The sequence below is a fragment of the Anguilla rostrata genome, chromosome 4 (assembly GCF_018555375.3).
Source record: "Anguilla rostrata isolate EN2019 chromosome 4, ASM1855537v3, whole genome shotgun sequence".
In the NCBI taxonomy this organism is placed as follows: Eukaryota; Metazoa; Chordata; class Actinopteri; order Anguilliformes; family Anguillidae; genus Anguilla; species Anguilla rostrata.
This window is the reverse complement of record NC_057936.1, coordinates 53898110-53923545: the sequence shown is the minus strand read 5'-3', so window position 1 is coordinate 53923545 and position 25436 is coordinate 53898110. Positions and strand designations below refer to the sequence as shown.

The window sequence follows — 25436 nt, the reverse complement described above, 5'->3', positions numbered from 1 at the left end:
AAAACCTCCTCCAGGCTGTACAGCTTGTCTGCACAGAATATTCGCAGCTTGTGTTAATTGTTTGCTGCACTGAGCCCAACCAGATGAAATAATACCTTTGTGCATGGCTGGAGGGGGAGAGGAGGGAAGGGAGGTCGTGCTGGGGTCATGTGTACGAGACCATGTTTGTGTGGGAAAGGGGAAGACCAGGGCTGGGACAATGAGACCCTGATTTGGTGTTTAAGAGCTGGGATCACCGAGAGAAGCTCTAAAGTGAAGAGAAGGATTCTAGAGCTCTAAACTGAAGAGAAGGGCTACTCCCAGACTACGAGGTTCATGAGGAAGAGTACTGATCTTTATATTGGTCTGTTTAAGAAAGAAAAGGGCTATTTCCTCAGGTCGCCGCACGTACCTAAACAAACACACAGAACCACACACACACACATATGTTCCTGGAGGCAGAAACATCCTTTTTTTATTCGGGTTTATATACAAAACAAAGCCTGGCTGACAGGGAAGGGCTAAAAGCAATGCAGCTGCAGCAGCATTGCCGTTGGTGGCTTAGTCATAACAATACAGAGCGGGGAAGTATGGCACTCTCCACAGTTCCTGTAGCTCTCTTGGTAAAATCATAGCCAGCCCATTTCCTTTAATTCTTTGCCTGCTCTGGGAAAGACGCTTATATCCTTCCTGCAGTTTGGCGCTTAACACTGGTGGCTTGGGGGAGTCATTCGTAAGGGCACGCGGCAAGACATTTCTTCAGAATGTACCATTGTCTTTTGTTTGTTTTTTGAGCCCATTTACAATATGGAGCTGTTTCTTTTCACATCAATAATGCCCCCTTTGTCATAGTATTTCATTGCAATATTTTTTCACTGTACAGCATTCAGGTTCTGGACATTCAATGTGATTTTGAGACATCTTTAATGTGTTTAGTTTTTCAAATTCACAATTAAATGGAAAAATATCATTCTTTGTTTGATACAGAGATTTGTTTTTGAGATGAGATTGTTGTCTTGGCTGAGAATTACCTCAATTATATATCAATTTTTGGCATTCTTTAAAAAGTACAGAGCATCCCATACCATATTATCACACCTAGGTGGTGAATACATTCTTCCTTTCATATGTGAAGCAACAACCAATCTTTGTCACTGTGAAATCCTTGTTTAGCTTTTCTTCACTGTAGAAATAAAAATTTGTTAGAAAATGCTGTTTTTCAACAAGTCACCATCTGTCTAAATGCATCCGTGTCTCCCTTGTGGAAATCAACAGAATTTAGTTTTTTTTTTTAAGTTTGTCTCACAATCTGTTTAAACATACCCATGCCTCAAAGAACAGCAGGAAAACAGAACTCCCCCCCTCCTTCCTTCTATCTCCCTCCATTTTTCAATAAGCTGTCTCATTCCAGTCCCAGATCACCCCCCACTCCCCCCCCCCCCCATCCGTTGTGTCAATTTTATTAGCAGTATGATTGGAGGCCATCAAATCATTTTCATAAATGTATAAATGTAATGGGCGAATCTCTCTTTCATATTACGCTTTCAGTTTGCTTTTTAGCTTATGTACCTCACCAATAATCAATATATGCATTCAAAATTTAAGTCAGATTCAGAATTACAGTAACAATCACAGCAGTTTTTAAGAAGAATGTCTGTAATTATCTGCACACACCTTTGCCACCATTTTTTTCCAGAAACAATAATGTAGTGTGTTGAGAAGACAGAGTGCGGAGGGCCTGGATTTAGACCACCGACTAACTAACTTTGTGCTAATTTTGCGTAATATTCAATGAAGTGACTAATTCTAAAGACTCATTTAATTAAAACATTAAATAGCAGTACAGTACATGAGACAATGATTATTACTACAGAGTCAAAATTTGATGGTACAATACTCTGTCTAAACTGGTCCAAAGTCAGAGACTGGTCCTCTCACCTTACTGCTTGTGTCTCACCTGAACTATTACACACAGAATTAAATTACAGTTAGCTTCAACAGAAACCATGTTGAATTTTCACAATGTACACAGTGCAATCACTGACAATATTCACTCATAGTGGGGTCTCAACGAAGCCTCGAAACAACAATAAAGTAATAGCTTCCACAGATGCATGTTGCAAGCAGCTACACAAAGACAATGCAGTCATTTGGCCACAGTGGGAACACTGCACTATACTACAGTTTTGCAGACCTTAACGCATGAATGAGCTGCTCTCTCTTTCCTGAAAGGAACGTCCAGCTGGTGAAGAACAAACTGGTATTCTTTACAGTAGAGGGCACTGTACATTTCAGGGCTCACAGCCCTCACTCGGAGTTCTCAGTTCAAAATAACCTCACTGAGGGTATATCCAGTCTATTCAATAACCAAAAATAGTTAATGAAATGATACAGGCTCTTGTCTGGCAGTTCAGAGTCCAGTCACAGTTCACATAAGCAAATGGGTCTCTGCTTTACATGTTTCATCGAAGGACATGTTCATGAAGGCTCGTTTTGTCTCGAACCGGGCCATTAGAATGCCCTGGACTTTCTTCAAAAGGTTTTGGACGGCGATTTCATTTTTGGTCCCTTTTAGTCCCGCCCTGTGTTGATATGCACAAGAACGGATGAAGCGATGAGTTGCGCTGCGCTGTGACATCACTTCCTGGAGGAGGGGTGAGCGGAGGGATATGAGGCCACACAGTGGGTTCGCAATGCTAAGCCATGATGTCACTGCGCTTGCTGCACCACACGACCAGAGCGATCATGGCCAAGGTGAGGACGACCGGGACGAGGATGAGGATGGTTAGAGTGTCGTCTGGAGGGTCCACCCAGATGATTCGGTCTAGGGTGCAATTTGAGAAGAAGTGTTTGTGGATTTGGATGATGTAGCTTTCCACTAGCGGGTTGGGCCAGTAGCAGCCTATGTGGACTGCACTATCCTCTGTGCAGGTTGAGAAGAAGTTGTATTCCCTATGAAAAAGCAGACAAAACATATAGTTTTCAATGAAACAATAGATGCTTTGTATTCTATGGTACAGTGCAGTATCTTATGGCATAAGTGACTTTCTTCCTTAATGGGATTCATTACTTTTTGGAGATTTTATATTTCAGTTTTAGTGTGCATTTTCAACTGGCCCAGACCATTTTTGTGTGTGATGATGGATGTTCCATGAACAAGATTCTCACAACCTGTATAATAGCTGAAATAAGGACACTCACCAGTCTGTGGTTTAAAGGAAGAACATACATATTAAGTAACTCAAAAACAGCTTGTAAAGCAAAGCTATGCCTGAATAGGTTGCAGCCTACTGGGCTGCTTTTAGACTTGTTAACTCAGCATGGCATAGATTTGACTGCAGTACACTTCTGTGTGCTTATTATGTTTCCACTTCATGATTCTGTTATTATATAACCAACCATCACAAGTAGATAATCTCTTAAAGACTAGTCCTACCCTACACTGAATCAGAATGTTGCATTATTTTCTGTGTTATCTCTGTTCACATAATATTTCTACATCCCAGGTTTGCATCAGTGAAATCTCACCCGTGGCTATGGCTTATGAATACACAGAACAGGATTCTCTCTCTTAAATAGTGTTGAAGGTACAGTAATTCATATTATATTAAACATTAAATGCAGTTTATTTAGTTCTTGAGCAGCATATCCACAGCTTCACCTGCACACTCCAATTCCAATGGGAATAATGGACTCTTGACCTGAAGGACATTTCATGAATGGAGTCTTCTGATATCCAGAGTATACAGTATGATGAAATGTACAAAAATAAATGAGGGCAAAAGTCTCTTAGTTCAGTGCACAGTGCTTTGAGGCTTTGGTGCGGCAGGGAAAATCTAACAGCTGCCACATGCATTTATGAATGCCAAAATTTGCACATTTCAGTCATAATTTATATTGCACAACACATCCATTCCATAGATTAATGTAGCTGTAAAATGCATTCTCGGTTTACATGAGGTCAGTTATTCCTGGAAGAGAACTTTGCTGCGCCTCAAATTAGAGTAGCCACACAAAAGTTAGAGTTTGTTGCATAATGCTAATGTGGTTAGAATTACATTTGAATTCTGCAAAGGACCGAGAGGTACTAAAGCATACAATTTATGTTAAGAACCTCATCATAGTTGCAGAGTCATGCTGGCATCACAAGTTGCCTGGATTCACATTTCTGTTGTTGAAAATGAGGCACATTATTTTGTTTCACCCATACATAATTTAGTGGACATGAATTATGTCCAACAGCAAGGCAGCTTCTATAGACAAGTATGGGACGATGTTAAGATTCAGGTTCTTTAAAGTGGTAGTTTTCTTTCTCAGCTATTCTGATAACATTGTAGTTTTATGCATGTTTTTGAATGGCTCAGGCCGTTCTGTGTGTAATGAAGGATATTCTTCTGGTGATCTGCCTCCTTTGCAATGGCTGGCATTGGGAAATTTGGGGATTCATGGAGCAAAAAAATGCACTTCAAGTAAATCCAAAGCAGCTTGTACAATGGCGTTATGCCTTCAGAGATTGTATGTGCATACACTGATTATTCCTCAAAAATAATGTTTAATCATATTTTTGGTTAAAACTGTTTCCTATGGTGTATGCAACTTGAAAAGGACAGACAACTACTGGCATGAGGTAAAAACATTTGTGTAGCCACAGAGGTACCTGAATCATATTTTTTGCTTTAGAACATAAACCCTTAATTGACCCGATACCAAAAGCTTCTAAAGCTGGCAGATCATCAGAATCTTCTGCGGGTTACTCTCTTATTGCACATTAGCAACTCCTCTGTTCAATCAGCCGTACAAAACATACAGCCTTTTGGCAAAATGGATTCACAGCACAGCACAGCACTGTTTCTTTTCACAGTTGTAGAGTGAAAAAAAGCAGTGCTGAGCTCCGTAATGAACATGCTGGTCTGAAACTTGTGAAATTGCGGGAGTATGGTATAACACTGGGACAAGCTTGCAGTGGGGCATTCAAAAGTAGTTATTTATTAAAAATGTCCAAAATGTTGGTTCATTGAGATGAAAATTTGGTGGCAGCAAGCAACATATTCCAAATGAAACATTGTTTATCAATATGCTTTATGATCATGCTCAGTTTCTCCAGATTTAAATATATCAAATTAATTAATTGAATCCAATTAATTAGCTATGCATTATTTAATCTAGCATTAAATGCACTCAATGTAGCCTGCGTATAATATTCCTTATCAATTACTTATGTAAATAATAAACCAGCTGTGGTATTGGGCACAATAATCTTTTGCAGTAAACAACTTGATTTTATCCATCCATTCCCATGCTATCATTGTGCTGTCTCATTGTACTGTATTTACAAACAGATTAATAATGCCAGTGAAAGCTACATATTATGAGGCACAGAAGTCTCTTTAGCCCAGAGATCTCAAAGTCAAATCCTGGAGGAACAATTCATGCGCCGGTTTTTCATCTGCTCATGCATTTAAGTGCTTAATGTAAGTCATTGACTGGCTAAAGAGTCTGCACAACTTGTTTTCCAGGCCTAAATTGGCTGCTGATTGAAAGGAAATTTAAAAAACCGGAAGATACTGTGACGCTCCTGAACCCTGCTTTGGTCTTTTTTCCAAGAGATTAGGTTGATTGATATTTACAGATATTAAGGGTCAAGGGTATAACAATATAGAGTATGATTGCAGGTGCCCTTGACCAAGGCACTGGCCTCAGAACTGGAGTTGGTCCCCGGGGGCAGCACTGTGGCTGCCCACTGCTCCTAAGTAACTAGGATGGGTCAAATGCAGAGGACAAATTACCCCACGGGGTTCAATAAAAGTGTATCTTAATCTTAAAAATAGTGCATTTTGCAATATTCTAAATCCCAAAGTAAGACTCACATAAGTTTATCTAAGGGCACTTTTATTTTGACCTGCATGGCCAAGACTTATAGATTCAGTACAAATTTTGTTTGTATTGATGTTTCTGGAAAAAAGTGCACAATTTTTAAAAACATAGTGTGAACACCTCAATGGTGAGTTGCTATTTAGGTTTGCAAAAAGGGGTGCAAGGTCTATGGACCATGCAAAAATATTGGACAAATAGCAAAGGGCTTGACATACATATGAAGCATGTCAATTATTGCTGTGCATTTTTTTTTCATAGTTTAAATTTGAAAGAAATATTCTTGACCTAAAGTTGGTATTAATCTTGAGACGATGAAAAGATGGAACGGAAAATTTAGACAAAACTGACATCTGTTTCGCTGAAAAATGTGGTACACTACACCACAAGGGATAAAGAACAGTGAATCTCAATAAAGGCATAATTGGTAATAATTGTTTCATAATATTGATCTCATAAGCCTTTTCTGCTTTCATTTTCATCATGAGACAGCTTCACTGTTTAAAATGCATGAAAATTATGTACAATTATGTACTGTCCGTGCATAGTAAGTACACTGATGCTTATCCAAGCGTATTTCTTTATTGGGTGTAACTAACCACAAAATCCCTTTTCCTAGTTACACTCTATATTATTTCACAGTGAAAAAAGACTCCATAGTAAGATCCATTAAAATGTTAATTAGGGTGTACATTAAGGAAGTTCAAGCAGAAGTGGCTTTACTCACTATTTTTTTCAAGTAATGACCAGCAAGAACATTGTTGTAAATTGCTCTTTGAATGAATAGAAGCAGGTTAAAAAAGAGTGAAAAGAATAAATTTAGGATTTCATATTTTCAGCAGTGATAGTTAACTACTCAGATGGACAAAAGCAACAAGTCATTCAACACATTTACTGTGTTGAGGTCTGATAGGAGAGGGACACTTTCAATCTTGTAAATCTATTCTCAGCACCATTAAAGTTTGTGTGATGTATTCAGTCATATGTAAGGAAAACACTTGTTCCTAGCTTCCCATTCACAGACCAAAATGTCCAAAAGATGTCATAGCTATAGTTCTAATTCACTTCTAAAAAAATGAGCATACGGTTATGAAGATGGACCAATTTTAAAATTGTGAAGCCAGTTACATACTATTTGTAACACAAGCGCTTTAAATAAAGACAAGAACCAAAAGAATAAGACTTCTCAGTTACATTAACGTTATATGTACGTTTTAAAAGCTGTAAAAGCCGTCATGTGGGACAGCAGTGATTGGAGATATCATACTCAATTCTGGACAGCTTATTTATTCAACCCTAGAAAATCTAAAAATGTCCAGCCAATCTAAAAGAGGAGAAAGTTCGGGAAATAAGCACTAATTGAGGCCTATGGCTGATACGTGGTGGGCTAAGGTCAAAAATGACCCCTGGGGATATCTGGAACACAAGGTCTGGAAAACTGTTCTCTCTACAGTGTGTTTCACTAAATGCGTCCTGCCCCCGTCCACCCCCTCCCCCAAATCTGTTTGAGAATCGGTGCAGTAATGGCCAATTTTTTATGAATCAGACCCACAGTGAATTATTATAACTGCATTTTTAATGGCTGCTCTGGTGTCATTTGGAGGCCACTCAAATCCGATCAGTTGACCTTGGAGGATCATCTGTTAGCAGAAAGAACGACTAGCCTGATTATTAGCGTCAGTTAGTCTTCATTACGACAGGATGTGGCCCTACTGTGCATGTTCTGCGAGGGCAGTATTCAAAGCATGCTGTGCTACATTTTAACCCTGTCCAAGACATTTCTCTGTGTGCTTCCATATTTAGTGACAGCAGGTCAGGCACAGACAGGGGAGTGAAAGAACCTAGATTTAATTGATAATTATCCTGAACATTTTGTTATTGTGATGTGCCTGTTTAAATAAGGATCACTCATCAGGAGCATATTCATTTTTAACTTGACTGAACCTATTATGGTGGATAATCCTTTCAGTATTCAACATGAATTTCTTTATATATACTTTATATAAACACAAACACACACACACATAATGTATGTAAAACCAACTCAATAATGCTGGTACACAAGACAATTATTTAGACTAGAATCATCTGCAAACTGGTGTGGTCACAGAGGACACAGAAGGATGTGCATCATTATCCACTAAATTAGAATGCTACTGTTCATTAAGAAGCCTTTCCTTCACCTACCCACAACCCACTCCCACCAGCCTCTGAAGCAATAGCCCCCCATGACTACATGCATATCAATACTTTCACTAAGACAAACCAAGGCTGAAGTGCCAAACAAACATCTGTAATAACATTTTCCTTTGAAAATGAGAAATAGTTTTAAATATGGTGTTTCTTAAAATGGCCATTCAGTAAGTAGTATTTTTGATTCGCATTTGAATAGTAAATATGATATAAAATTCATAGCGGTTGCCCATTGTTGAAAAGAACCACTTAATCATTTTTGAAAACATCTGACTTAAGAAGAAAAAGCAAGTGAAACCAAACTAATTTTACTTCACACTTTCTGAAAATCTATGCTATAAGAATGTCCTGAAACTTCAATATTTCTTTTTAATGTGATAGCTGAAAATATCTGATTTGAAGGATCTTAGCCAAGGACTATTTATCTTTAAAATAGACTTCTCTTGGGATTATCCACTCTGTATAAAGAATGAGTTTATCCTGTCTTCCCATAAGTATCTTGTAACATGCCCACACCAGTGATGCATGCATGATTCACATGGAAGGATACTAAGCTTATTTATAGATTGATGGGACAAATTCATAAACAATCCCACATTAATGGATCATCATTTGGATAACAGCCTGGTGGTTGAAAATGACATCATTTCCACAAAGCCTGAAAGCCAAAGGTGCTATGGCAGCAGCGACCATTTCCCTGTAGAGCAGATGTCTGCATCGTGTAAACATCTGGCTCTCCTAATGAGAAAGGACACAGCTGTTCTCTGCATGTGCCTTGAGCCAGAGGATGGAGATGGCTTCTCAAACTAACCTCCATCATGGTGGCTTTCAATGTGATCCACCTGCTTCATCAAAGAGACAAACTGAGTCTTTTCAATTCTCCAAGCTGCAGTTGGACACTTTACATACACTTTACTTTCCATGCTATTGAGGTAACAGTGCCCAGCTGTATGAAAACTGCTTTTCAGTCTATCATGAACAAACAATGTAATGAAGTAGTTTTAAAGCTATGTAAGTTATCTGTGCAGTGTGAGTAGCTATAATGTGAGTAGCTATAGCTCCCCTGTAGTACTGTGTGACCCACTATAACAGAATTTTTATTCAGTTCAAATACTGGATGCACGCAGTTCATGCACACAATCCAGTGATGTCCAAGGATTTTCTGCGTTCCACAGGATTATCCTTAATAATGTAAGTCATCTCACAATTATTTTTCTTACTAATGTTATGAGGTGGAAAACGTCTAATATGTACATTCAGTGTTTCAGACTTTGTTGTAATGTTATAAGTTTGGTTCTAACAGGTTCAGGTACAGGTTCCTTTTTTATTTATTTATTCAGTAGTATTCTCATTAATTTGAGACTTGGAAAAATATAAAAAGTATTTAAAAAGTACAAAACACAGATATAATGTATATTTTACAAATATGTGCACATATCAGAGGTCTTCATTAAGTCCCATGTGGCAATTCAGTCAGACACCAAGTTCAGATGCTTTTGACACAAAAGAAAAACCCAAAAGAGTCTGGCAGGTGACTCCGGAAGGTATGATATCCTAAAACTGACTACGACAACAAAGTCAGTGGGTTTAAACCAGGCCTGTCAAACTGGAGGGTCGCAGTGTCTTTGTGGTTTCCTTTCAATCAGCAGCCAATTAAAGCCTAGAAAACAAGGAGTGTGAACTCTTCAGCCAATCAAAACTTAAATTAATCACTTTTGCTGAAACACACAGAAAACCAGCAGGCACTGTGGCTCTCCGGAAATGGAGTTTGACACCCCTGGTTTAAACCAAAGAGCAATTATTTGTCCAATTATTGACCAGGGCAAGGCACAGGTATTTTTAGAGCAGTAGTCTCAACCAGTTTCATTTCAATAAGAGAAGAAATCTCCCATACAGCCAGAGATACATGAGGGGGGTGAGGAGTGAAAGACACAACAGACCCATGCTGGCTCAAACATTGGCCGCAGGTGCCACACTGGCCCCTGGAACCCAACACTTGTGTGGGCAATGCCATGTCGTGAAACTGCATGACTAGAATCTGGGCACCAGTGGCCTACTCTCTCAAACAAAACATCTTGTGATATCCACATTGCCTCTGGTAGAGACTCTTGATTCACTGTAGTACAATTTCAAGTAAAACATTTTTATTCAGACTATGTGAGACTATGACAATCACAGCCTATGTGTAATTGCTGTTTGTAATTTGTTCCCTCTCACTAATTTATTCAGCTCCTTTCATCTTTATTTAACCTGCTGCATTCCCTGCTTTATCACATTAAAGACGATGCTTCAATGGGCAAGAAACAGCTTTTTTGTGAAAAACTCCCTCACCAGGGAACAGGTTTCATTTTCTATACGTTTATTACTAAAAAAAATGTAAGTTATGAAACCACTACATGACTAGGTAATAATAAACATATTATTAAAAATATGAATGATGCAAAATTGTAATTTGGATAGGACAGAGCCATTTGTTTCCCAGTCCAAATTGTCCACAACAACATTTGTAAGATGGTGTTTCAACCGGCGTGACAACTCATGTTGTCTATTCTTTGTGGTAGCACAAGGGAAACTGAATTAGCTAGGTAAGTAAGGAAAAGCCAAGTGGTGAAGTTATCATTCACTCCTATCAAGCTGTTTGAAGTCAGAACAGGGGCTGATTATTTATTCACTTTTTAGGAGCTGATTGGCTCTGAGGCCAATCAGAGAAGCTGTACAAAGATGATAAAGATCATATAAGGATATAAAGATATTTATGAACAGCATAGAAAGCATGGGTGTTTTATCATATTATGTTAATTATAGTGTTTGCTTGCATCTCAGTGCATATTATTTTTTTAAATCAGATGTGCACACAGTGTGGAGAGTTCTTACCTGATAAAATGTGTTAAATTACACCAGTTCTGGGGGTCCACTAGCTTCATATCGCTCTTGAAAATCTCCCCACATTTCTCCATTTCCAACAGCAGAACAGTGTCATTGCATATGTTCACCCTGGGCCTCACTGTGGCCTTGGTGTTTATATTCTCTGTTGCTGGGATACAGAAGAAAAATACATTTTAATGCTAAGTGCACACTGATGGATACTTAAAATCAATAAATGTTTATGATGATTGGAATTTAAACTGAAAAGTCTAAATTGAAGTTTCGCAATAATTCTGTAGCACATTTCGGATTTGATTGGCAGTTTGTTTGAACAATGGTACAAAAACAAATCTAGTAAGTGCATTTATTTTATTAATTCTGAGATTAGCCAAATTGATTAATATAAGCTTTTGGAGATGTATTTTTTCTTAATCTAGATAATGGCCATTGTTGAATGAGCATTTGTCTTAAAATTTGGTTGAGGATTAAAAGAGAGTGTTAATTGTAATCTACAAAAAGATAGCATGCAATTGCCAATGTGAACTTGCCAAATTCTTTGTGAAGAAAAAAAAAAAGAATTGCATTAATGTGTATGTCAAAATGAGAGACAAATACAGATTGAATCAAGTCAAGCCAATGTCACAACTTTGATCCAAAAACCAGAATAGCAACAAAGCTATTCCTTTTAAGAAACCCTTAACTCTCATATACCTTAGAAAATGTTAGAAATATAATGAGGAAGAAATAGCTCTTACCTGACAGCCCACTTGTCATTAAGGTGTTCACTGAAAGACAAAAGCCCACAGTCAATCTGTAACCATGACAACAACTATGGCACTTTTTGACATCAGGTGTCAGAAACCTGAACTGTCTCATTATAAACCCATTGCATGAGAAGAGCAAAAATAATGAATGCAATATTTCAAGAGTAAAAATAACCTTTTGAATTATTTTATACAAACATTGACAATTAATTGGCATCATATTTTCAAAGATTCAACTGAATAACAATCCAACAAAAATTTGCAGACAAACATATATAGGAAAAAGAACTTTCCCAGATTTAAAAAAAAAATGTTAATTAATTGTAATAAATCAAATCCAATGGTAAATAGAAACACTGTTATAGGCATGAACTGTTTTGAAATCAAGGCGGTTTAAATTCGATCACGATAAACAGTGCCTCCCTTAATGGCCAGTTACTGGAAGCAGACACACACCATAAATACCGCTTACACATTCTATAAGTAGCAGACAGTATTTGAGTAGATGAAATGCTGGGAGCAATGCTTGGCTCTGTGTCACTGCAGCCCGACATCACTATTCTCTTGTGACGGGGGTATCGGTCAAACTCTCAGCCCACACCCCCCCCACCTCACCTCTGAGGGAATGATGAATATTTACACTGTCCTCTGCCTTGGGTTACTTCATGTAGTGTGCGGCCATGAATACTAATGTCACTTGAATTGTATCCCCACCAGGAAGCCCAAGCTTTAATTCACTTTGCAATAATCCAGCTTACCCCCCACACACAGCAAGGAAAGGGACCAGCATGAAGCTCTGGGATCAGCCTCACATGGAGTGTGTGTGTGTGTGTGTGGGTGTGTGTGTGCGTGTGACACTGCCACCAAAAACAGCTGAGCCAACACCTGAAATCCCCGACAAACATGTAAGCACACTTCTACCCTTACGCTGCACTCATACAATGAAACGCCTGCTTTGCTTTCGGCTCGTGGTTTACAAGAACTTCCTATTTCATCACTGGGAATAGCTGAACTGAAGTCAATGAAGGAATGAGAGGGCGCAAAGGACTGAAACACGTTCAGGCCGTTGTTCATTTCAAGCCCACAGGGGAACAACTGTTATTTTGTGGCACACTAAATATAGCAATTTCCTGCATCAGGATACAGAACCGTTCAAAGCCAAAAAGCCTGTGATCCTGCAGCATGATAAGTTCAAACGCTGGTAGTCCGGAGACCAAGGTAACAAGGGCCATCTTGTGAAACTTTTTTTCTTGCAGAAATCTCCTTTCTTACCGCCTTTAGAAAAACGTCTCTCCCACTTAAATCACTAAAACACAGCGGGCTATACTTGGAATCTGAGACGTGGGAAGCTCTGGATTCCTGGAGAGAGGGCAGAAAATACTATGTTCTCAAAAAAGAGCAAGGGTCATTTGTGCTTTCTCACATGCAAGATATCTCTGTGACTCACTTATTAGGTGAAGGATTATGTAATAGGGTTAAACACTTGGTTTAGAATAACCACCAACCGCCAGTTATGAAATCACAGCGAAACAACAACAGTTAAATATGAAATAAGCTTTGATGCTCACCATGGTGACACTAATATTATACGCGGTGTGTGTTTTGTCATGGCACTTATTGTAAAATAGATTTCTGTCTTTGTGAGACTTTTCGTAAATAAAGGTTAAAAGCATTAATAAATATCTTTAATATACAAGAAAAAGACAAAATTGTAAAATGCCAATATTTTGCAACACATCAGGATTGTGAGGCATGTGTAAATTTCACATTTCATACTGTATTACCAATGTTCCTGTACAACCTAAGATTTAGGGAAAAACAAAATGTGACAAACTAATCAATTTTAGCACAACTCAATGTGTACATATGATCTAGCATTCTCACAGGAAAAAAGTGTATTCACACAGGATGGCAAGCAGCAAGTAGGGTGTGCAGAAAATTGCATTTACCAATTTACCGATGATAAATTATGATAAGACTCAGACAAGAATAATGACAAGGGACAAAAGAATAACATGTTTGTGTCACAGACAGTTCACAGAAATCAAGAACACAAAGATAAAGAAAAACAAACCACTTCACAATCTCTCTCTCTGTCTGTCTCTCTCTCTCTCACTCTTCATCTCCTACTGGGCAAAATGTGTTCATTTGAAATTGTTTGTGATGTTTAGCCATTATTTGTGTACTTTGTGACATTCTGCAGGTTTTCTTTCTCAAAAGTTTCCATTCCCTTTCCGCACAACAAAAGCAAACAACCATTTGGCTCGACAGAAATCTAAACGCTTCAACAAAGACCTGATGCTTAACGAAACACTTTGATACTGTGGTCAATGTGTCTTGTACAATTGCTGTATTACTTCATACAATAAGTTATTTTTCTAAAACAATAGAAATGTAGTAATGCCAAGAATATCTTTATACGTATGCGTTTTCAGTAGCGCAGCATTAAGTGCTTCTCTCTGACATAAAAAAAACCATTATGAGATAAAAACAGTGACAATTTCACAGGACTGTTTCTGCATCATTAAAAAAAGGCTGGTGACTCATGCCTGGGTTCAAATAACATTTTTCCTTATTTTGAATCTCAGAGAAATACAAAAGTGAGTAATCACTGAAAAGAAAAGAATACTGTCTGCATTGAAAGAAGTTACATCGGAGTAATTGCCAGCATTTAGGACAATCATTGGTTGAATCCAGGGTCAACTGAATCAAAGTACTGTCTCTGGCATTTGCATATAAAATCAGTTTTGAAGTACAAAGTATTATAAATGATGTTAAACAGTTTCTGTGACCGCTATTTCATTTGACTCAATGGGGAAGGTAAGAGTATTTAGAGCATTTTTGTATGTTTCATGAGTTTTACCCGTGTCACCCTGAGCATGGGCCCACATTATGTCGTAGAACAGACAACATGAGCCCTACACCACAGATGTGTGTTGCGTGTAGTCCCCTACACCTCTACCAATAATTTAATTCACAATGCAAGAAAACTGTTGCCCATGAATTTATTGGAGTACCACAGCTTCTATACCCTCATAGAAATGGATCACACTGCAATATATTTGAATAAATTATTCCCACACACCACAATGTGTGGACAAACATGCAGATTATTAATGCTTTGAGATGCCACAATTTGTTTATATTGCTGTGATATATATTTATCGCTTTTCCAGCACTATATATTTATAATATAATGCAGTATATTACACAAGTATAGAGTCAAATTCCAGAATATTCTGCATTGTCTGTTTCTTAGTCTTGTTATGGAAAAACACATCAAGCATATCAATATCGTACAAAAACTGTCATTCACCAGAAATTAAATTTCCGTAGCATGTGATCAGGTCTGTAACACAGATTCTTTCCTCCTACTGTATTTAGTGGCAGGTGCACAGACAGAAAACAACTCACACCTTCTGAAACTTGGCGCTGTTTAATATCATCATCAATCAAGGTTTAATCTGGACTTGCGTAACCAACTTGAGGAGAGCATTTTAGAATGCCTGCAGGCTCTTGGCACAACCGAGAAGGCAGGAATGTGGTACAACTTGAGAGACACTTCCAACAAGGATCCATCGCCTGTTTTGCACTCAGGGCTCACGTAAACTTCATCTTTATAAAGGTTTCACTACATTGGGGAATGGTGTCTAAGAGGCTGAGCCAATTATTGATGGCCTTTATGTTTGTACCCTTAATACTTTAAGGTAATTCGACAAATTCTCCAACAATAAGCAAATTTGTAATTGCCTCCATTCATTTCAATAAGTGACAATCCTTCACGTCTGCAAGGCATGTTGGGATAGCTGGTGACACGAGGCAAGTCGGTGAAGCAACCAGAAGGACGTGGAACACGGCGCAATAACCAATCAGATTAAAGATCCAATGTGTCAATTGTCCCCCATAAACCACAGAAGTGGGCATGTGTCAGGAGGACTAATTTTCTCTATTATTTGCCATAGGCATTTACAAAGCAACGTGTCAACAATACTCCTATGTGACCGCCATAATGCAAAACAAGCAACTTTCTATTTGTCATGTCAGTCATTTGGTATTTTTGTTAGATTTTTAGCAAATTAAACGTCTTTACTGGCCATAGTATGTAAGCGGACTACATTTCCATACAGCATTAAGTACAACAACATCCGTCTCCCTTTTATTACACCCACAAGCAACTGACTGTGGGAGGCGAGAGCGATGCCAGGCAATCTCGTTGAAGGATGTGTGGCTTTACCCTAAGAATTGCTACAGCATTATCGCCATGCGGCATGTGTTACTGTTACAAACTTCACAAAACACATCACACAATCACCAAGACCCTGACATTTTTCCATGGCAACACACAGCATGTGTATGGCCCACATCACACTTGTTTTCACTGTCCAAAAAATACAAGATGGAATAGCAGCTACTGTGGGTTCTTATCTCTGTTAAATCATACAAAGACTCAACTGCAATGTAAATATAAATGTTGCTGTTACTTAATGAAGTGAGTCTGTATTCAACAGCCAGTAAAATAAGAAGCCTTGGTCAATGTTTGATTTAGAGCTATTATGCCTGCCTTAAAGGGATAGTCCACTTTCTGGGGTATCTAAAGAAGATATTTATCTGCCAGCTTTACAATAGCTGGTATAGGGGCATTGGCGTGTTCATACTTTAAAGCAAGAAAAAACACTTCAAGCTACTCCAAAGCAGTGATGCTACGCCAGTAGAGTTTGTACACACATATATTACACAATCTTCTAATGACTTACTATTACTGTATGTTAAAACCATTTCCTATAGCACAGGGATCTCAAACTAAAATCCTGAAGGGCCACTGTGTTTGCTTGTTTTTCTTGTGTTCCAACACTTAAATGCCTAATTTAAGTCAAATTAGCTGCTGATTGAAAGGAAATCACAAAAACCAGCAGAGATGGTGGCCCTCCAAACTGTAGTTTGAGACCACTGCCTTAGCACATGCAACCTGAGTCAGCTGTACTTATGGAAATAACTACCACAACATAAAAATGGATACTTCTGGTCATAATTGTGCATTAAAGCAATAAAATGAATGTGTTGAAATGTACAGCCTCTGCAAACATAATGCCGCTACAGAAGTTTTTTTTATCTGCAATCAACCATAAAGGAGTGCTAAAATGAAAGTTATCTCTCCTTTTAATCTTAGGTCTGTGTGCTACTCAATACCTGGACCCAAGACCAGGTGGAAAATGAAGAGTCCACTAGCTGTTCATTCAGCTGTACTCCCAGTGAAATATAAGCCTACATATTATTGAGAACTGCAACTGATTTTGGAATGTTTCTAGAATGTCACGCTGCTGAGGGTCAGGAGGCCTTGGTTACATTCTCTGGATATAGGGCAGAAAACACGATGTAATATTCCTAATAGTCTGGAATCATATTTTAAAAAGGAGGCACTGAAGAAGCTTTTAACAGAAATAAGCACAGTGACACTTTTCCTCAGAGTGAAGCTGACATCAAACAATTAAAACTTCAGGCGCCAATAGTCAAAACAAAATGGGGTAGTGGGGAAACTAGTAGCTAGCTACCTCGTTACTAGTTTCCCCATCTTTTATTTGGATACCTTTCTGTCCAAACTATTTAGCTACCTCATTCATAGTTTCCCCGTCTTTTACTTAGCTACCTTTCTGTTCAAATTACTTATCCTTAGTTTGACAAATGAGGTCAAAATTTCCTCAATCTACTTCTATCGCGGTGAACCTACTGGATAGGACACCAGTACCTGAAATTTCATGTATCCCATCTAGACACAACCGTAAATAGTGTCATAGTCGTGTCTGGAATATTTGTACAAAGAGTTGCTGAACTCGTGCATATTGTCGATCACGCAGAGAAATGTGTTCACATTCCTGGCACAAAATTTACTTGAATTTGGGTGTCAACAGAGACTGTTTCATCAAAGTATCTCTGCTGTCAATGATCCTCAGTTGTGCTAAATCTGCACGCCCCTCACTGGCGTGGTGGGACCAAAAAAACAAAGAACGTGAAGTTTATTTTAAGTATACTGACCACTGTGTTTGACTACGTATTTGCCAGTGGTTCATTTAAAAAAAAGTTTTCACATAGTTTTGAGTATACTGCCGATTTTACTCTCAGTCACTCTTACTTTCAGTTTTGAGCCTGGAATAATTGAAAAACCATTATATGCAGTTTGTGCATCTGTGTGTGTATGTGTGTGTGTGTGTGTGTATTTAGAGTGAGCGTGTGAGTGCGACAGAGAAAAAATGAGAGAGTGAGCAAGAGAGAAAACTTGGGAGTGCCTGTGATTTATTTTTGCAGTCCATATACGATCAAGCTGAAGTGTTTTCTTTGGGAAGGAGGGGGTTGTCCCTTGATGGCTCTTGAACTTGTGTGAGCTGTTACATGTTACATGGAAAAACAGGAAGTTTAAATGACATGCCACCTATGAGAATAGTCTCCGTACATAGTTCCCAGTCAATCAACAATGTTGATCTTTAGAATTTGTATAAACAGTTTGTGGCACAGTAGCATTTATGTGTATGTAGCTATTGATAATTTCCTTACTAAATAGAAGGCCATTCAACTTGCATTATGCCTTAAATATTAATAAAAATTGGTGTGTTTCACAGCTTTACCGCTTTGATTTATAGTGAAGCCAGTACTTGTGCGTTGAAAACCATTGTATCCGTGTCTGTACACAGTGTTTTACTTTAACAGGAATTACAGCCTCTCTGTTTTCAGCAATTAGACCTAATGGCAGATCCAAGTTAGTTTTGCTTTCCAGAAGCACAAATAAACAAAGCATTAATTATTGTATAAATAAGCTACCTATTTCAATTTATCATTTGCTTTTTCACTGATGGAACTCGGATTGTCTTGCATCCTTTGATTGATTCAGCAATGTGGGTTTTCAAAAAGGCAACATGGTTTTAGCAACTGAAACCCAAAAAGTTATTTGTTCTTACAGCCATTGTTTGGTCTATGTGTGGTGGGCTTAATTAAACTTTTTCAAGTGGGGTTCACTTTCAAATAAGCTGTTTTTACTAGAAATTGTTTTACCTTCATGCTGTGATTACTTAGTGCTGTAAAACAAAACAGGCTGTGGTAGAAAGGAGCAAATTCAATTCTGAATGTGACTCACCTCCAAAGATCAATCACATCTAAGACCTTATGTAATTGTTACACTTTGACAAGACCTTAAATTCTTTGTAACAGTCCTTGGTGTCGTTGGACACATGCACCAAGCAGCCCCAGCAGAACAGGCCTGTAAAGAGCAACAATTTGAGTGCACGTCTCTAGTTGTTGGATGCCTGCGGCTTTGCCGTCGATATTATCAGCTATATTACCTAAGATTTATTTTCTATGCCTTGAAATAGATTTTGGTTTCCACCCATTGCTTGGCCACTGGCTGTTCTGTAACTTTGAAGACAGTGTGGAGAAATCTGGGCTATGTGCGGTTGTTTACATTGGCCTTCATTGAGCCGACAAAAGCAAACAACCAAATGAAGCTGCAGACAGCGGATCAATAGAGAGCAGCAACGGCAGGATACACCTGTCAGGGCAGTGGGTGATGCGTCGACCAACCGTATCACAGCAGGGGAAAGTATAACATAGACATTCCGAGCGTCAGTCAGATGATGATTACAAGGTATGCGAAAGCCATCCCTCCGAGAAGCAACAGACCAAAACCATTCTAAAATAAGAGTTGGCCATGAGTATGAACATTTTATATCTGCGCAGGAATTAAGTGAAAACTGAGTAATCTGCTATACAAAAACTAAAGAGTAGACAGAGATTTCTGTCCATGGTTGCAGAACAGCCTTTTTGACATTTTAAGAGCAGTTATGACAGCATGTTTTAAATATTCCAGCATTTGTTTCAATACGCTACTGTTAGTTGGTAAGTAGGCTGCCATGTAACTGTAACTCAGTCTCATGACAATGAATACAAATAAGCACCCAGGGTCTCATTTTTTACCCGGTGACAACAAGAGGACATTGTTGTGACACTGCATTTGATTAATATTCCCATCTTATTTAAATTATCCCAGACAGCCTACACTCCCCTATTGTGCAACTGTCGACACACTGGTGCTGCTGAGATAATCCTGTAAAGTCTAAATCACCTAGGTCCTGTCAATCAGTCTGATGAACTCAGTTTATTAAGCCTATCTTTAAATTCTAACTGGAAATCAATGACTGAGCGGCCTGTCCAGTTTCTGGGGGAGAAAACTACACATATAAAACCACATCAAAGTTGCAGAAGAATTAGCTTTTTATAAACAGCAGTGGTGGTGGCAAAGAAACTGAATAACTCTTGCAGAGTAAAAATCACAAAGGATGCCTAATTGCAGGAACAGGACACCAAATCACACATACAGCCCTGACAAAGGTGTAACATCACCAGTTTTCAAAAGTTGCATTTTACACAGCTAATGTGTTGGTTAGCACATATTCCCAGTTATTCCCATATATTCCCAAATGTATTTCCCCGCATAATGGTCTTATACAGTCCCTGCAACCACACATACCATCATGTATTATCAAATGTAGATATATAATCAAATATAGTATTGCAGCCAATGTCTGAACAATCTAAATAAATGCCCTTGTGGCTTCCTGCTCAAATCCAATGAGAAACGACGGAGACATATCGTAATGACTGCATCCTAAATTGAACTCCCACTTGTCTGTTGAACACAAGGGACAGGCTAAGACAGGGACTTGGGAGGACCCAGGCTGACAGGTCCTCTTAAAAGCATCTGTGGAAGACTAGATAAGCTGTATAACCTTGGAGCTGGGAAAAGTGTAAGAAAGGCAAGAGACCACTGAGGAGGGACAAGGATATTGCAGAGAGCATGAGCTTTGCTGCACTTGGCAAACAAAAGCAGGAAAGGAGTGTTGGTGGACGGCCATGATGTAGGGAGACAGAAATAAATAGACCAGCTGGAGGAAAGAGAAACCAGAATGAAAGAATGACTGGCCAGCCCAAGGACAGATTTCAGAAGGAAGAGCTGCATTAACCCTTTCTGACCTATTGGATCCTAAATGATGGCGCCAAAACAATTACGGGTGCATTTGTATAAGTCAGTGTCTCAGGAAACAAGCCAGTCTGGTCCCAGCTAACTTTGTATACATGGTTACCAGATGCTAGTCACTTCCAATATTCATTCCATATTGCCAGTTTACATGATGCATATCTTTGCAGACAAGAAACCCCCTTTTCCCCACATATGCTGTATATGTACAGTACATATGCTGAAAATGCATTGTAAACATTTTATGTGTGTGGAAGCCAAAACATGTCCCGTCCCATGCAATGAGTTGGCAGAAGCCAGGTGACATCATTCTTTCAATGTATTAAAACCTCACTAACTGGAGCCTGTCGCCACCCCCCTTGTCTGTCTCTTCCTGGCTCTGAGGGAGATTCTTTTTCTGAAGGATGTTATCCTTGACCATGCTGCCAGGGAGCTGGGAAACATCTGGCTTGAGATGGCTCATACAGCTTAGAATACCCCTCATTTAAAGTGGCAGTGAGGAACATCAAGCAGTTTCATTCATTCTTAAAAGCCTTCAGAACATAACACAGCCCTCCATTACAGAGATGTGGACACTGACGGGTATGCCGTAAGCCCATGTGTTTAAATAAATACCTTCTGTTTAATGGCACCCGATCATTTAAAACTGCTTCCAATTGACCCCAACATTACAATTAAGAAGATGGGAATTTTAAATTGGTCCATTAATGACCTGGTTGAAACAGGGAAATTTTAGTGCTTGTGCTTCTAATTCTGCACTACTGTGTATCCATTTAAAATGACTATTGTGTATATATCTTACACAGATGCCAATTGCTCATTTATTTATTGCTTTTTAATTTTTACAAGTTTCTTCCAACATCCACCTTACCCCCAAGCTCTACAAATAGCAATAGGTAGGTGACAAAACTCCTGAAAAGTTAATTTCTCAAGAAAGGTTATCCAATGCTGAGGGATCTGCAAATGCAGACCATCAAGTCTTATACAGAGCATTTGCACAGTTCACTCTCACAATGCAAGAACAAGCATTGAGCCCAGCCTCAGTACAAAAAGTGGAATGTCTGGTCTTTTCAGCGGAAAAACAGGACAGTTCTATGAGGCGCTAAAACATTTCTGCTCTGCACAGTGCTGGTTGCCATGAAGATTACCATTAAGAGCTCCATCAGTACCAGGAGCCAGAGATTCAGGGATCCCAGTTCATCTGTTTAAGACTGATATCATACAGGGTTGCTAGATATCCTGAGCTAAAAAATTGAACTGCATAATAATGTCTTTTGGACATTGCCACAGATGTAAAATTACAAGATGCAAATAAATTTACAGACTCTACAGAGATTATTATTATTATTGTTTTTGTTGTTGTATTAGAAAGGCAGGGCAACAATGCTACTGCTCACCCTTGGAGAGATTCAAGTTTGATTCAATGGTTGTGAGAGAAAAGTCTTTAAACCGAGACTAAAAAGAATAGATTTTATGGCTTTTCATCAATATAATGAATCAAGTTTTTTGTATAGTTGATAGAATGCGCACAAAATACTGTTAAAAAAGTACAATTAGTCCGGTGTCTATATTTGGACAAGGAGAAATTCACTTTCAGTTGAATGCAGCTTCAATTTAAAGACCTACACAGTCCCTCAAATGCTCTCTTTTGCATAACAGAATAGACAGTGTGCCTCAAGAGCTGCCTTCACACTGAATTAGCTAACTTAAATTTTCCTCAACCTTTTGAAAGTTAACAATGTTGAAACATCCATTATTGTGCAAGGAATAAGGCTCTATGTGCTCAAGCCCACAGGTCTATGCAGAGCAATGAGGGAACCGTCTGACTGCTCCTCAATACCGTTTCTTCTCCAACTCTGCCCTCTTGCTGTGACAGAATGAAAGCCAAAGCCTTTGGTTCCCCTGCAGGATTACATTCATTAGCAACAATAGATTATAGGACGCGCTGATCCTTTTACATCGCCACAGCACTGATTTAGTTCTCTCTGAGCCCGTAGGCGAGGCATATGTGAAAATAAGATCGGCTCTCAACCCGTTTTATTTAAACTGGGAATGCAGAAGAGCTGTTAAAACGCTGGCAGCATTCAAATACAGCCTTAACCTTCGAAATGACATGACACTGCCTTCTCAAGAGTGAGCCAATCACTCCTTTCAACAGGAAATGTATTACTTGTCTTCAGAGGTGTGAACTTCAGTCACAGAGGTCATGGAAATCTGATGATATGAATTAAAGATTGATGTGGCTTTTTACAAGCTCCTACCATGGCTGAAGAACAGTGTGGGCAAAAATATTGTGATAATCACAAAGAGTGGTGACATAGGCTAAGTCTATTCAAACCCATCGTCTTTTTAATCAAATTGTCCCTAATTCACTCGTCACAAGTCAATGTCAAGCAATTCAATGCAGATTTGAATAGACAGTTTTTTTTGTGTGTGCAAATAACACATTCAATTTTATATCAACTGTTTATATCCAGTGTTTTCTTATGAATGTTTGCTCTGTAGTGAGATACTTGAAAAATGTTTTAGTCTTTTTGAAAGGTGGATTTCTGTTTCCTGGCTGCTCTTGGTTTCAGTTTTGAAAATCATTCAGTTATGTTGATTTAAGGAGGGCATTCCTTATTGTTTTGTTGGTTTAACACAAAACATCTGATAACATTCTCAGATAATATGTAATGCATATTTGTAATGTACAAGGCTCACAAAATTAAATAATTTAAATCATTCTGGAAATGTATACACAATCACAAAAACGTCCCTGGTGTACAATGAAATAAGTTTTTATTTTATTTTTATTTTTTTTAGATCAATTAAACGTCAACTGTCCTGGTGGGGCCATAAACCTTTGTATTTTCCACAGGACATACTTTATCACAAGGTGCTTGCCAGTAAAGGTCTTTTCCAGCCACTGAATATAAGCGTATTATGTCAACATCACTGACCCAAAGCCAGCACATTACATTGAATTGCTCCAACCATCAACTGCAGAACAAGAACAAGTCACACACTAGAGGAACATGATTAAATATGAAGAAACATGTCTCCATATGTTTACCAAATTAATTTAGTTTTACTGTGCAAACAAAAAAATGGAAGCATTCGGGTTCCTTATGAACAACCAAATGCAATGTAACTGCTCATATCTGAGTTTATTAATGGTGTTCATGTCACTTCAAGGTTTGCTTATTTGACTCAGAGAAAATCCTTAAAGATATTCGTTATATAAGCGTGCCATCATTAACATTCAGTTATAACACCTATGTAGCCTACAGTATGTACGAATCAAAGAATATTACATCACCTTCCATTCACTCAGTCTCAACCTTAACACAGCTGGCAGTGATGGAGATGACCTCAGGTAAAACGTATTAAGCTGCGCACTATTACAGAACATTTTAAAAGAGTATGAACACAAATGCACTTAAGTGCGGCAAAATGTGAATATAACAATGAAATTATTCGGCTTATATGCTACTTATTTATGGTGTATATTATTGAAAATTATAATCACAACGCTAAAACATCGTCAATACACGTGTTGCTATCTAGACAATAGCATTTATATTACCATGCGCTAAACAAGAAGCGATGTGTGCAAACAGATAACCCATTCAATATCCATAAACAACAGCTCACGTCTTCATGCTGCAATTTGAATTAATCTCAGTGTCACTCATTTTTCTGTAAATAAATACAAGTAGTCTATTGCAGAGATGTTTTATCACCGCTGTTGTGATCAATGTATAACGTCCTAAACTAGCATGGCATAAATAATGAAACTGTCGGGTATTTTGACACTATATCATGCCAGAACATCAGTGTCTCCGATCATTAAAAAAAAAAACCCTATCAACAGCATTTACGATATAGCCTATATTCTACTAAACATGGAATAAATACCCAGTAAGCTACTTACCAAAGATCCCGACAAGAAAAAGTTTTAGCACAGTGAGAGTATTTGTATCCATTACGATATAGATGAAGTTCCCACCACACAAATCGAATGCATTCAATTGGGTTTTAGCTCCGTTGTAAATGTCTGTTGTAAAACATGTTTTTCCTAATTGACAAGATATTTCAACATATTTCAAGGCTGCTTGTTTCCCTTTCCACTCCAATTGATATTAGCCTTGTCAACTAATTTATCCGAAGCGATTTATTTAGAAAGGTGTAACCATAACCATTTTCTGTACTGCACTATGGACTTCTTGGTGCGGAGAACCAGTCAAGTGAGGGGCTGCGAGTCATCTAATAGTCACAGTGCACGAGCGCAAGGACGACACGAGAAACGCCTGCCCACAGAGAGAGGAAGAAGGAGAACACGGGGGAGGAAGGGTGGTGTGCGTTGTGTGAGAGAAAGCTCCCAAGAGGGAACGCTCAATGCAGTATAGATTATATTAGCCTACCTAAACCTGTGTACTTTTGTTGCCAGGGATGTTCTGCTCATCATAAGAGAGTTCATCGTAAGATATTAACCGGGGAACTCTACTTTGGCCAGATGCGTTTTGTATCTGCATTTTACAGGAATTGGCCTAATGTGCGTGTCTAAATTAATCGCTTTATAGGCTATAGGCTTTTGTAAGCATGATTTGTAAGCAAGTTGAAACCAAATCACTAATTATAACTTTTCTAAGTCACTGAATTTTGATTTGACACTTTACCTCATTTAAATGTATCTTCTCTGGTACTCTGAACTGTGTTCCTGCTTTATGAATTAAACTGGTTATTCTTATTAAATTATCCAA

The 25436-nt window shown here is 38.5% G+C and overlaps 1 protein-coding gene across 1 annotated transcript; it reads right to left on the bottom strand.

Moving 5' to 3' along the window:
- Window positions 1-428: 428 nt before the first annotated feature.
- LOC135253645 (receptor activity-modifying protein 3-like) lies at window positions 429-24957 on the bottom strand. The gene is made up of 4 exons (XM_064333212.1): window positions 24608-24957; window positions 11664-11693; window positions 10918-11077; window positions 429-2931 (listed from the first exon to the last, which is right to left on the bottom strand). The coding sequence occupies exons 1-4, from the start codon at window positions 24657-24659 to the stop codon at window positions 2676-2678; spliced, it is 498 nt and encodes a 165-aa protein (XP_064189282.1). The 5' UTR covers window positions 24660-24957; the 3' UTR covers window positions 429-2675.
- Between the last annotated feature and the right edge of the window lie 479 nt (window positions 24958-25436).